The sequence below is a fragment of the Dipodomys spectabilis genome, unplaced genomic scaffold (genome assembly GCF_019054845.1).
Source record: "Dipodomys spectabilis isolate Male_0828 unplaced genomic scaffold, ASM1905484v1 ptg000256l, whole genome shotgun sequence".
Lineage (NCBI taxonomy): Eukaryota > Metazoa > Chordata > Mammalia > Rodentia > Heteromyidae > Dipodomys > Dipodomys spectabilis.
Genome location: NW_024870933.1, coordinates 1,686,450 through 1,701,668, shown reverse-complemented (window position 1 = coordinate 1,701,668; position 15,219 = coordinate 1,686,450). Strand labels below are relative to the sequence as shown.

The following is a 15,219-nucleotide window of genomic DNA, read 5'->3' as shown; positions in this document are numbered from 1 at the left end:
AATTATCTAATCACCTTCCTCTTAATGAGAGTGTTATATTTTCACTTAAATATAATTTAATAAAAAGTTGCACCTGGAGGAAGATAATTGTACCAAACTGCATGGGGAACTGAAGCGCAGTCCCAATGAATGAGAACAGACCTCATATTAAAATAGATGATGTGACTCTGTGAACTGTGGCATATACAGATCAAAAAGACAGAGACTGGGTGAAAATTAGGATTTGGTTTTCAGGCTTTTGTAAGTTGTACTTTTAGAGGAAGTAAATGGCACGGTTCCAGGATGACTCCTGCAGAAAAGAATTGCCTTAATTACATAAGTAGTACATTAGGGAGGGTGTGAGCAGCCCTCATGCATTCCACTATATGGTGTCTTATTTCACACTTTTTAAGGTTTACACAACAGTTAGGCAGTACCTGAATCACTTCCCATGGTGCCTGAATCACTGCCCATGTTGCTGTTATGTCCAAGACTTTCATCTAAGCAGCTGACACTTCCTTCTGCCAAACTTGTGTCTGATTCTGCAAAGGAAAACATTTTAAAATATTTTTAAAATATTTCCGAGTATAAACGTATTTTAACTGCACACCTCTACAGCACACAGAACATACAGTTCAATGCAAAGTGAGGAAGGTACACCCAGACAATTATGAGTAAAAGGTAAGAATTTCTGGCAGGCTACACTAAAAACAAAAACTCCTCTAAGGATAGATAGCTACTGGGTAGTGATTCAAATATGTATTACCTATTTCACGTACTGTACATGCAACATGAGAACAAATGCACCATCCCAAGCATGTGTGATTCTAATCAGTATTCTTCATGAAGATAATGGCCCCAACAAAGACTACTGAAGGTTGAAAATGGTTTTTAAGCAGAAATCATCGAGCTATTTTCATGTAAAATGGTAGAGAACTAATGAAGTATGAAAATTATTAAAAAGTACCTGAACCCACTGGGTAGTTATGAAAATGATATTTCAGTGATAAGTATATATTTAAAACTTGAAACAATTTTCTCAAGAAGAATATCACTGAAGCTTAGCATCATGGCTTATTAGAAGCTTATGGGAGGTAGGAAATACTGTTTTTCTTTTCTATAATTAAACTAAGCTTCCAATAGTTAGTATGAATGGACATTGCATATTTTTTGCTTAATCCTGATTTTCTGTTTTTCCGTCATCAGCAACAAAGCTTTCTGTATACCTTTCTTTCAAAGAAAGAATTTTTCCCACAATGTTTGTTTCTGCGGATGTATTCAGTCTCAGCTTTAAGGAGCAGCAACTAGGGTTACACTGTGATTCCTAAGGTTGGCTCTGGAATCAGACTTGTGAAATTTGCAATTGACATTGCTCTGTTCTTAGATTGCTCTCATGTAAAGTGGGTCTGACATCACTTATTTCACAGGTTATTAACTGATATTAGGTACAGTAAGCTCTTTGCACAGTAGCTCAATTGCCAGTGACCAGAAAAATAAATTGGGGAGAATGATGAAAGGGGTGACACTGATCAAGATCCATTGTATTCATAAACTGATTTGCTGCATGGTAACCCCTTTGTACATGGTAACTCCTTTGTACACCTACTTAAAGATAACAAAAATATAATTAAAAATGAATGTACATTATGCAGTTGGTATGTTACTAGTGCAGCCATACCAGTTGCTAATATTCTTAGAATAAACCATATTTCATAATCTTTGTATTTGGGAGATATTAACATTATTTCCTAAAGCTTTTCAATGCAATAATCAATTCTACTCAGGTAGCTCCTTTTGTTTTACTTCAAACTACTCTTGAGTGCCACGTGTGTATTCAGGGCTGGAAGTAGAAATAGAAAGCAGATGCCTAAAATGATACCAACAAAACTTCTAGAGAAAGAGATACAAATTATAGGTACTTATAACCAGTTAATTTTTTTTCAAATCATAGGAAGTAAGCAGCTTTATATTGCAAAAAAATCATTCCTTTCAAGTGTGTTTTAATGACTTTAATCCTTGTATACGGTTTTGTGGTGCTGTTACAATTAAGATGATTCCATCACAACCCAAAGTCCTCTCAAGCCCCCTTGTGGATAATGCTCCCCTAGTATCCTGCAGCAACCACAGATGTGGTTCCTGATCCTGTAATGTTATTCTCCCCAGGGTGTCATAAAAATGGATCCGTGTGACATGCAATCTTCATGTCTGTCCACTTTAACTTAGCACAAAGTATTTGAGATTCATCCAGTGTTATTGCTATCAATAATGTCTTCCTTTTTATTGCAGCCTAGTATTCTATTGAGTATCCTGTGACATCTTAGACATTTCCCCTCCAATTTGAATAAGTCCATTTAGCTTGAGAGAGATAGGGGAATTTCTTGAAAGTTGGAAGTTAGCTGGTAAGAAAGTTGTAGAAAAATTCTCAATGGACGCACATACTGTTTAAGTATATTAGCACAACATAAATAAACTAATGTGAAATACTGTGCTTATCAGTTGTCGTAGATTAGCTCTAAAACTCGATTTGAGGAATCCCTTATGATCACACGGGGAAACCTGCGCATCTCACTGAGAGATTTTAAACATAGCACTTTGCAATTCCCAAAGGTATGTCTTGTTAGAAACTCAGAGGCGAGTGTTGGATAGAGCTGTCAAGCCGAAGAGCATTTTGGGCAGATGTACTGATGAAAAGAGAATATGATTTGTAAGGAAAAGGCAAGGTGTAAAATGAGATGGGAAAAATGTCATTTCAGGGATAATTCTGGTTCTAGAAATGCAGGCTGAGAATTGTGAAGCCAAAAAAAAAAAAAAGTAAGTTGATTTGTTCTTTTACAAGTAGAATGAAGAACTGAAGAGAATAACAAAATCACTGAAACATACATAAAAATATAATGTAGAAAATATAAAATTACTCTCAGTAAATGAAATAGAAATGATCGCTTGTGATGATGGTCAATTCCCATAATTTCCATCCATGTGTATGTGAAGCCAGGCTTTCCTTAAGCTTTATTCTAGAGGGAATACATTTTGTGGGAGTTACTTATACAATATGTAAAAGAAATATTGATATAGTGTTGCTACTAGTAGGTGAGTATTATCAATTAAGTTCATTGTCTAGATTATTTATTTTAATCTCACAATCAAATCTGCAATTTATCTGGAGGACACCGAGTTCAGAGCTTGCATGAAAACTGTAATGAAAATTAGGTCTCCAGCTCTCAACACATGAAAGATATGCATTGTCAGCTTAATTTTGTAGGTGAGAATCCAAGACTCACAGAGATCCTGCAGTGTATCTATACCACACAACTCTCGGGGGACAGCCCTACCTTTGTAAAAGTCCAGAAAGTTAGTACTTTTGCTACAATATCAACTTGGCTGCTGATCTGTGGGAAGCTTTGTAAACAAGCAAAGCATCCTGTATCCATCGTGTTCAGTGAAATAAAAATTGCTTAAAAAAAAAAAAAAACAGCAGCAGACATTTCATAGTAATGTCAAGTTCTCCTCTAAAATTAAAACAGAGCTTATCTTTCCAAGGGGGTGGAGTGAGGGAAGAAAAGTTGAAGAGGTGATTGTAGTTTGCTAACATTTTCTTATTCCCTTATAGAAGCCCATTAACTTTCCATTCAAGAGTCCATACTCAGTTTTGCATGAAAATTAGAAAGGAATGCTATTGTCATCACTGAAGAAAACTAATGGCAATAATTCTGCTGATGCTATTATAAAAAAATCAAAGCGTGTAGACAAAGGTCCATTTCTTTGTCATTTTAAGAGTATATAAATCTGTAGCTTCTCTACCCTAAAATAATCTAGTTTCCTAGGCAGCAAATTGTTCTGCATTTTTATTGTTCTTTTCTTTCTTAGAAAGTACAAAAGGAAATAACTTTAGAAATAAAATAAAATATACTGTATCTCCCATTGAAAATGCCATTCCTAGAAGTTTTCCTGCTGTGTTTACTTAAAAAAATTATCTCACACACACACATGTATACACCGCTCCAAAAAAAAATGACACCAAGATCTATAAACTTAACTCACATTACCAAAGATGAACCAACCAACCTATTGAGTATGTACCAAAAATTACTCTATTGCTGGGTGCTAGTGGTATATGCCCATAATCCTAGCTAGTCAAGCTGAAACCTGAGGATCATGGTTCAAAGCCAGCCTGAGGAAGAAAAGTCTGTGAGGCTCTTATCTCCAATTAAGTACCAAAAACAACGGAAGTAGAAGTGAGCCTCAAGTGGTAGAACACTAGCTTTGAGCTAAAAAGCAGGAAGAGTGGACAGACCCGGAGTTTAAGCCCCAGGAGCAGCACAAACACCACAATACAAAATTCTTATACTTGATATATTTAATATTACTTTCTTTTTTTTTTATTTGTGCTTATCAAAATGAAGTCTGACATTGGTTCTAATAAATAAACCCATGTGACATATTTGATTTTAAGGTAAAACATATATAGAGCCAATTGGTGATAAGCTTTTTCCATAAGAACATGTATTTAGAAAACAGCAACTTAGGTCTCCAGATCTGAAATCAGCAAGCAATTAGTACTTCCTTATTTATTATTTTAAGAATGACTCTGATAAATCAGGGAGGAGAATCTTGAGAAACTGCTGGTTAAAGGTGTATTGAAGATTGCCTACTCAGGTTAATTGACTTTTACACACACGGCATTTTCTCTAGGGAAATTATCAAAACTATCTATGAGAGAAAGTGCAAAACGACAATAATTTCTGTAAAAAGTAGTCATTCATATCAATTTCTCTTGCAAGAAAGAAAATTATACTTGCTGTGTTCAAAGACAGGATTTTCTGTAACAGTCTGGTAACTAGGAGAAAAAGAACAGCTTTGGTTAGAAATCTGAGGTCAGCCAAAGTCATGGAGGAACTGCTTCGTTTTGGAAAGACATCTTGACTATTTGGCTAACAGGGAAGAAATACTAATTGGAATCTAAGAAATTTCATATTTCACTATCACAGGCCTTAAATACTTTAAAATATATATTTAAAATCATTTAGAAATGAAAAATATTGAAGTTAAGAAAATTCAAAGGGTTTTGGAAAAGCATCTTTGAAGTGCTTTTACATCTATTCGAACGTAAAGTCTGCCCTCTGCTGGAAAATCTTATTATAACCAGCAGCAGAGAATAATACAGTTTTTATTCAGAGCTTAAGCTTCTTTAGGTAAAACTCATACTTGGCTCTCACTTCCATTCCTTCCAGGCACTGTCTTTCCTATTTTCAGCCTCGCTACCTTTCTCACAATGTAGCCTCTTTATCCCTGCCTCCTTACAGGTTCCCTTTCCTGAAAGGTAGTTTTGCATTTCTTTAGGAAACAATACCAGAAGAAAGGGCCTCTGTGTATATGGAGAAAGAACACCAACTGCTCTGTTCTCCTGAGAGCTAGTACTCACAGGGTCTTCAAGATGTCTAATTCCATTTTACATGGTAATTTTATGTTTATTCTGGTTCTGCACTCGGCGATGCATTTGAGTGTGTCACATCTAGCTTCCCTTCAGCTTCACAAGTCTCTCATTAAAAACTACCCCCGAAAGCTTGACACACACACATGTGCGTACATGCACGCAGGCATACACATACATACGAAGCCTGCATGGGTTCACCAAATGGGCTTTAATTTCATATTATTAATAATACATGTCTCCTTTCCTTTGGAAACGATCTTTTGTGAGAGGAAATAGATCACTTTTATTTTCAGCTCTATGTATATGGATCTACACACTCACACACACGCTCACATTTTGGTCTGTCATATTTTGTTCTCTGTGCCAGGGAACATGTGTTCTCACAGAATGGAGAGGAGCCACCGCCACCCACCTTGCATATTCTCTCCTGGATCCAAGCTTCTAGGAAATGAGTTCCCCAAAGAGAAAAATCTCTCCGAGAGCACAGGCCCACATGGCTATCTGCGGAGCTCCTCTGCTCCTGTTTATAGAATTTGGTTTTGTTTTTTTCCCCCCTCTCTTTCACTGCTGAAATGTTTCAACTAGCATTGAATTTGAATTGTGTGTGTAGCGGTTAGCTTAAATTGTATCATCTATGCCTGTTGGTCTTTGCACCTAGGTCTGCACACAGAAAGATGGTTATTCGGATTTAGAATAACCACACCCATTGGAATGACCACTTTGCTTACTACTCAATAGCAACAAGCATCAAGATGACCACCTTGGAAGCAAGGCTCCGCAATAATGAGGTTTCAGGATTGCAAAGTAGACAAAGGTGAATTGGAATCTTAAACTTGACCAGGGAAAGTACAAGGGGACATATGTTTAAAGGGGAGTAAGTAATGTTAAACTGTCACTCACCATTTAAAAGAGTTTTGCTAATTTTCATGGCATAAATATTCTCATCACAACCAATTTCAAAATATTACAATGAAATGGTAGTGTTCTGGTAGCTCATGCCTATAATCCTAGCTACCCAGAAGGTGAGATTTAGAGGACTGAGGTTCAAAGCCAGCATAGGTAGCAAAACCTACAAGACTCCATTTCCAATTAACCAGCAAAATGTTGGACTAGAGGCATGGCTGAAGTGATAGAGTATTAGCTGTGAGCAAAAAAGCCAAGTAAGAGGGGATATCAGGGTGATGTCACTTCACGAAATGACCACTAGGTACATTCTCCTCATTAAAGATGGCCCTACAGTGATCATCTGAAATGAAACACATTCATTGGGCTGGTATTTCATAATTATCCAAACACCGAGTCATTCATTTTTAAAATTTTCTCTTGATTTGGGAAACGCAATTGTTAAAATTACAGTCAATTTCAGGCCCAGAGTTCAAGTCCCATGACCGACAAAGAACAAAGAAATATATATATATATATATATATATATATATATATATAATTTAAATAAAATTACAGTCAACTAGGAGCCAGAGGCTCACATCTACATATCCTAGCTACTCAGCAGGCTGAGATCTGAGGCTTGTGGTTTGAGGCTAGCCTCACCAGAGACTTTTATCTCCAGTTAACTACCAAAAAGCCTGAAGTGGCTTGTATGATAGACCCTCAAGCAAAAAAGCTAAGAGATGGTGCCTAGACTCTGAGGAGCCCCAGTACCACCACCTGCCCCTCTTCACAAATATTCACTCCCCTTTTATGAAACTGTTTCCTTGAGCATGTTTGAGCATATTTGTTTTTACTTAAGTTAATGATGCTCTACCAACCTGAATTGCTGCCTGCTACCTCTGTTTCCATCCAGCCAAGGACTTCAAGGATCAAGTGAAATGTCTGCTGTTCCTCCCCAAAATGATCAAATTCATGGATCAGTCTTCTGTCTTTTCCAAATCATCTCTCCCCTTTGACATATAGATCTTGTGCATCTTTTCTATGAAATAAATAATCTTTCTCTCTGGAGGCATGCGATTTGTTTTGTTCACCTAAATTGCAACCATTTTGAGTATGAATACAATGGCCCAATACTTTGGTCATTCGATACTATCACCTGACCAAGTCACTTCTGTCTTTATAAATGCTTGGTTTGTTTTATTCATTCATTCACTCATTTATTTATTTGTATATTACTTTTGTGTCAGTCCTAGGGCTCAAACTCAGAGCCTCATTACTGACACTAAACTTCTTTTGTTCAAGGCTAATGCTCTACTACTTTAGCCATAGCTGTACATCTGTTGTTTTTTTTTTATTTTTTTTGTACTACATTGGAGACAAGAGTCTTATGGACTGTGCTGCCTGGCTTGGCTTTGAACTTCAGTCCTCAGATCACAGCCTCCTGAGTAGATAGGATTACAGTCATGAGTCACTGGCACCCAGCAAATACTAGGTTTCTAATCCTTGTCTGTACCCCCAATAAGATAAGGCAAGATCTACTGCTCACATGAAAAAGAAAATCACCACATTTGTTAAAATTCTGCTAAAATTCCTTAAAGTTTGTGGTCACAAACAGATGTCATGTAAATAAATCAGGCCTACATTACTATATGCCAGTGGGATTTCTTTATGATACAATACCTTTATCCTTATTTCCTTTTTGTACTCTTATACATTTGTGAGGCATAGATAACCCATGGCAGTTTCTGATAAAATATGAGCCTATAAAATTCTTTAATAAGCTCCAATACCAGCAGTGTCAGCAGCAATGCTGTCTTCTCTCCCTTTCCTCTCTCCACCCCCATCTGCTTGAATTGAATCAGAAATACTGCTAGTCTTCAGTAATTAATAACTAAATTCAGAAAAAATGTAAACATAAAGGAAAGATTCTTAATTCAAATAAATCCTGAAACAGTAAGGGTTATTCTGAGACAATTACTAAACAATTATCTTTTCCCTTTAGGTCTCAAATTCTGTGATTTTTTTTTCTTTCTAGAGATCCTAAAAATCTCTAGATCATTACAGGTTAGTGATATAGAATATTATTTTGGTCCTAAAGTCCCAGGATAAATTTTGTGGCATTTTAAAAGAAATTAGAATAGACTAAATCTAAGATTGGACTTTGGTCTATAAAAAGGCAAAACAACAACAACAACAATGAAAAAGTGCTGTAACAGATTGAGTTAGGGAGAAGGAGGCTGTTTTATAAAGGTCAATTTTTAAACCCCTCCTACAGAACATGATCTATGCAAAATATATCCACAATATATTCCAAAGCATAATGTCACCGGATAAACCTAAGGAGTTGAACATATGGGGAATATGAAAAAGAAGGTATTAAAGTCTGAAAACAAGCAGGTTGGTAAGCTCATTAGCTGGGGTGGAATTTTAAAATCTTCACGTGAACGAATATATAAATCAAAATATACACATGCGTTCACAGTCATGCGCACTGTGTATTCACACATGACACGCGCCTCCGTTAGATTATCATCCACATCAGAACTGAGAAATTCTTCGCTCTTTAGAAATGTAAAAGCGCCCTCTGCCGGTTGTATTTGGGTATTGCAATTCTAGGTTTACAATACAGAAATCTAACAAAGTAGTGGTTAAGTTTCAGGAATTTTTCTCTGACTAAATAATTTCACTTGATTTGAAATCTCATTCACTTGGCTTTTACTTTTATTACAGAGCTTTAATTCACAAAGCAATGTATGAAAAAGCTCCATGTAAACTAACCTCTCACTTGTTTGACAAAGCATCAATAGCAGATGATTAAAAATGATTTTGCAATTTTGCTAGAAACCTATAGAATTCAAGAAATTCACTTACCTATTTATTTCCTATAATTGAAACCTTCTTATAGAAAGGAACAAATGCGTATTTTGTGTACTAGTGTTTGTATATGGAAATGGTCTACAGAAATACCAGAAGTTTGTAATATATTCTCGTTATGACTAATGGTTCCCAGTAGCAGAACCAATATATCCAGAATTAAATTGAAATTAATAATCTAATAAATATTTACGTGTCATTTATAAATTATTGTTTTGATTTTGGAGAGAGTAAAATTATTTTTTGTTATATTTTAACTACTAAACACCATCTTAGTGGGAAATGGTTGATTGTCATACTGAGAACGAAAGAGGAAGAAATCACAGCCCAGGTGTGTGACAGTATGCACACACTCACCAGAGCTATCCATTACAAAATTCTGAGATATTACACTTAGGATGCAGGAGAGAGGTGATTAATTGGTTTAAGGAATAGTCACTATTGCCAATAGTAATGGTTATGCGTGTTAGGGAGTAGAGAGTTCTAAAAGAAGAATCTTTGCATTGTAACTGCAAATAACAATACATGGATGCATGGAAGATATGCAAATTAGTTTAGAAATTATAATTAGAAATTCTTAATTTAGAATTACAAATGCTTTGCCTCATTTACTTATCTTTTTACATATTAAAATCATCTTTAATGTTTGCTGTAACAAGTTTCTTTCAGTACTACTTTGGTTATAGTCTAAAATATTAACCCACTATATTTGAATTTGAAATAAAGGATGTATGTTATCATTATCTTAAAATGCATACAAAATTATTCAAATCCATGTTAGAAACTACTTTCTTCCTTTTACATTTATTTTTCACAGTTAGATTCTAAGAACACCTTTAATTCTAAGAACACTTTATAGACAAAATTATTTCATATTGAATTTACAACAAAAATTTCAATCAAAAAATTTATTAGCTAGGTACAGTAGCATATTCTATAATCACAGCATTTAGGGCAGTGAGATCATGAGTTTTTGAAATGAACTCAGACTACATAGTGAGTTCCAAGTTAGTCTAAGCTACCTTTTCTAGGCAAAGAGTACAAGTTATATCAGTAATTCTAGGGTAAGGTCCAGAAAATGAACAGATCCTTGTATTTAAAATCACCAGCATTATCAAAAAACCAAACCTGGATCTTGAGAAGCCTGCTTGTCATCGCGTTCCTACAATCTAGAAGATCCCAGTGAGTTGGGTCCTCAGATTCTTGTCTAGATTACTGTATAGCATTGCACACCATCACATGAATACATATTTTTAACACTCTATACTTCTCTTTCCTAACTCTTGTTAGGAGTGCAGCTCTAAGATGGCTGCTATGTGGTCCACACACCATGATGGAAAATTTCCTACTGTATCCAGGCACTGAATAAGGTGCCTGGCCAATGACAGGAGTGTGCTAAATGTTTCTTAAGGAAAAGAGGTGAAAGGAAGTGAGACAGGGTGTTTAGAGAAAGGGAGGAAATAGGGAATGACTTCAAGGGAGGGGAGGCAAACTTTTCTGTCAACTAAAATAATGTCCATGTATATGTGTGTGTGTGTGTGTGTGTGTGTGTGTGTGTGTATTTCTTTTTTAAAGCCTGTAAGTGTAAAAAGAAGAACAAATTTAAAACATTTGCCTCTAACTTTCTCTACGTGTGTGTGTGTGTGAGCATGCACACGCACACACCAGTACTGGGGTCTGAACTCAGGACCAAAGTGCTGTCCTAGAGCTTTAGTCCTTAAGACTGCAACTGTATCACTCACAGCTCCACTTCTGGCTTTTTGGTGGTCTCCTGGAGAGTATCCTGGACCTTCCTGCCTGGCCTGGCTTTGAGCTATGATCCTCAGAACTCAGCGTTCTGAGTACCTATGACTACAGGAAAGACATTGGTGCTTGGCAACTTTGTCTACTACCTACTCAGATTAGGTAAATTGCAACGTGCCAGGATGTTCCTGGTAACTTTCGTCTGGAAGCTGTCATTGTGATTCAGAATCCTCTCCCGAACTCAGTTTGGTCGTCAATTCTTTCTAGTTTTGGACTTAGAAAACCACCAGCAATCCATAGAATTTTCAAGTATCCCATTAAGAAACTGCTAAACAAGAAAGACCCACATTGTGAGAGAAGATGTGGGCAGTGCTATAGACTAGAGATGTCTGAAGGAAAGTGCAGATGTTAGAACACTTAGCTAATCTCCACCGATGGAGTGTGGCCTGTGACCATTATCTGCGGTAGCATCTGAGAGAATGGAATCACCGGATGCTCTCTACATTTGTTGACTCAGAATCTGTAATTCAACAAGATGCCTCCCCAAGGCGGTTCATCTGGTGTGAAAGCCCCAGAATTACTGCATTTAAAAATACTGTGAAGAGCCAGAGAGACACGTGCTGCTTACTCTGCCTCCTTTGTGAGCACTGGAAAACAAATAGCAAATTGACCTGAGTGAAAGTAAAAGAATGATTTCTAGGGAGCAGGGAAGGTGTGCCAGGGGGAGGTGGGAAGGAAGAGACAGGGCGAGGGCAGAAGCAAGTCGGACGGACAGTCAATGCGCAGTGTGCCCACGTATAGAAATTTCACAGTGGATCCCATTAATTTGTACATCTCAGTAATCCTAACTACACAAGACAGTGAGATCTGGAAGATCATAGTTTAAAGCCAGCCTGGGCAGAAAAGTCTCTGTTTACAAAGTAGCAGACAAAAAGTAAACAGGTTGGAGAAGTAGATCAAGTGCTTAAAGCACCAGCAAACTAGCTGATAAACACCAATCTCAGTACCAGCAAAAAAAAAAAAAAAAAAAGTGATAATTATTATTTTTTATGTAAAAGATAATGTATACTAAAGACATTAAAATCATTTATGTCAAGCCGTGTGCTGGTGGCTCAGGCCTGTAATACTAGCTACTCAGGAGGCTGAGACCTGAGGATTATGGTTCAAACCCAGCTCGGGAAGGAAAATTCAGGAGACTATTATCTCCAATAAACCACTCAGAAAACCAGAAGTGATGCTTTGACTCAAGTGGTAGAACACTAGCCTTGAGCTGAAGAGCTGAAGGATAGCGCCCAAGCCCAGTGTTCAAGCCCAACTTCCGACAAAAAAAAAATCATTTATGTCTTGAAACCCTATAACATTTTTCTAAACCCTATAACATATGTTCTAAACATATCCAACCATTTTGATATATATGTATAATGTTTAAGTATTCTCTATTTTGACATATTCCAATTGTTTTGTACTCTCCTTACCAAACACAATTTAAAACACCTAATCTTTTTTACAAAATACTTTAAAAATTTACATGAATCTATATTCTCTTGTCTAAATACTAAGTAAATACATTTATTTTATAATATATAATAAAATGCAGTGATAATATATTCATTTTTATTATTAATATTCAAAATATATTTCATTGGAAGTATAATGAATACTCTTGAATACTCTAAAAACGTTACCATCATTATTACTTCTGAATTTTGAAAACTTTCTTCAAGTTATATAGGGACATGATTTGTATGGCTAAGGAATAGAAACATATTTTAGGAATCCATCAATGAATATGCAAATTTATGTCAGTGTCTTTTCTCATTCTTTCCCTTAATCATTAACTACATACTCAATATTTTAGAAAATGTCTAAAATAGCATGTAGACTGACATGGAAAATAGAAGAGTTAAATTCCTGCATGTGAATGCTATAGCAAATGAAAGAAAGAATTGAATTATAAATAATGTAATTTAAAGATTTCAGTATATTTTATAAATTTCTAAAATAAGAAGTTGAAAAACATTTACAAAATTATCTGGGAAAAATATACCTCCTTAATTTAAGTGGACAGCAGTCAGAAATAGGAAATCATAAGATTCAATGAAAGAGCTATATATAGCTTAATTTTGTCAGATACAGCTGGATAAGCTCCAGCAAACAAGATGACCAAACACCAGGCCTCGAGTTCCAATCCCACCAAAAATAAAATGTGTTAATTATAATTCTCAAAAACTCAAAAGGTGCCTGGTGTTGGCAGCTCATGCCTGTAATTCTAGCTACTCAGGAAGCTAAGATCTGAGGATCGAAGTTCAAAGCCAACCTGGGCAGGAAAATCCGTGAGACACTTATCTGCAATAAACCACCAGAAAACCACTAGTGGTGCTTTGGCTCAAGTGGAAGAGTGCTTGTGTTGAGCTGAAGAGCTGAGGCCCAGAGTTCAAGCCCCACAAACAACAACAACAACAACAAAATTTTGTTGTTAGAAAATGTTGATTGTTCATTTATATATTTCCACAGGTCACTGAAAACTGCAAGAAGAATACAAATGTCCTACCAGAAAATAGGTAGTCAAAGGCAAAAAGAGTATCCACTTGCTAAATATATTTTAGTAGAAATCAGAGCATTCAAAGAATTTTTTTTGTCAGTTGTGGGGCTTGAACTCAGAGCCTGGGCGCTGTCCCTAAGCTCTTTAGCTCAAGGCTAGCACTCAACGACTTGAGCCAGAGAGCCACTTCCAGTTTTCTGGTGGTTTATTGGAGATAATAGTCTCTTGGATTTTCCTGCCTGAGCTGGCTTTGAACCGTGATCCTCAGATCTCAGCCTCCTGAGAAGCTAGGATTACAGGTGTGAGCCACTGGTGCCTGGCTGAAAGTATAATTTTTAACAGCAAGTAAACTGGTAAAGACTCTAGAAAAGACTTCAGGGAAACAGGCACTCCCTTAGACTGAGAAAGACCATGTGGAGTGTTCCCACAGCGAAACAGAACTATATATGACCAAAAATTATATATGACAAAATTATATTAAACCATTTGACCTAGAAATTCTACTTCTATACTAGGTATGTATGGATGTGTACATGCATGAATATAGTTTTATGGGATTTGAACATGTTAGGGAAGGAATTTCTTAATTAGCCACACCCACCACATGACATGGTTTTATTAGGTCAACTGTGATTTAAATACAAAGGACTAAAGTATTATTCACCATGTGCCAATTTGGAAACATAGTAACAGTTCAACAATTTGGATATTTAATTATACTGGATATTTCATTATTCAATTATTAAAAACTATGCTGTAGAAGGATATCTAATGAACAGAGGAGAAGTAATGTTACACATCCATCTCCAGGAAAGTCTGGGGACCAATTCTTCAGTGTCAATTCTACGCTGGGAATATGGACATATTTTTGGGAGGTATTTTGGACACCATGAACTATAGCACACGCTTGTGTTAGTTATCACATTACAATGACCACAGATTGCTTAGAAAGTAAAATTAGAAGCAAGTATGTGCATCTTTAGAACACAGCAACATTGTATTTGTTGGAGAATTTTTCTTCTTCAAAAATATTGTTTTAATAAAAATGCTCACATACTCCAGTGCCCAGTTTTCCTGTGTTTGATAGATCTAAGTGTATAAGTCCACCAGTGTGCTTTTTGGGAAGTGATAATTAGCTGTCTTTAACGTAGCAATGTGTTTCTAGTACCTGAAACCTCAGAAGAGACTGCCAACGATGACTCCAATGCACTATTCTCCAGGCTGCACTCCCCTTCTGCATTTGGCTTATCTGAAGCTGAAGGAAGGGGCTCATTTATTTCAGGACCTTCATCATGTGACAACTGCCCACTCTCTGTGAATAAAAAGGCTGCAATGTAAGTAACTCTACAAGGCATGTTTTATACAGCATACACAACTGTTACTGTTATAGTAAAAACAGAATGGAGTTTCCAAATATAACTTAAATACTTTAGATTTTTTAAAAAAAGAACAGGTAACTCTGAAAAGTAATACAAGCTTCTAGATAATACAAATAAATATTGTTGTTTTGAAAACAGGAATGCTCTTAGAGATTTATTTAATATATATGTTAAAATTTTTGACAGTGTGATAGATTTAGAACAAGTTATGGGACCATACACAAGACTTTTAACATGAACAGTGAGAGATTTTTTGATGGTTATCAAAAAATAACTTATCAAAAAATAACCATCAAAAAATATTTCATGTAAGTACTAGGCCCTGAACTCAGGGCCTGAGTGCTATTAATACTGACACTCTACTGACAACCACACCTCCACTT

The 15,219-nt window shown here is 36.1% G+C and overlaps 1 protein-coding gene across 1 annotated transcript in view; it reads right to left on the bottom strand.

Moving 5' to 3' along the window:
- Ifih1 (interferon induced with helicase C domain 1) overlaps window positions 1-15,219 on the bottom strand; it is a 54,492-nt gene that overhangs the window by 29,231 nt on the left and 10,042 nt on the right. Inside the window, exons 3-4 of the mRNA XM_042699487.1 lie at window positions 14,626-14,769; window positions 417-521 (exon numbers count right to left, since the gene is read on the bottom strand). Coding sequence (XP_042555421.1) covers window positions 417-521; window positions 14,626-14,769 — 249 coding nt within the window. The remainder of the gene's footprint in view (window positions 1-416; window positions 522-14,625; window positions 14,770-15,219) is intronic.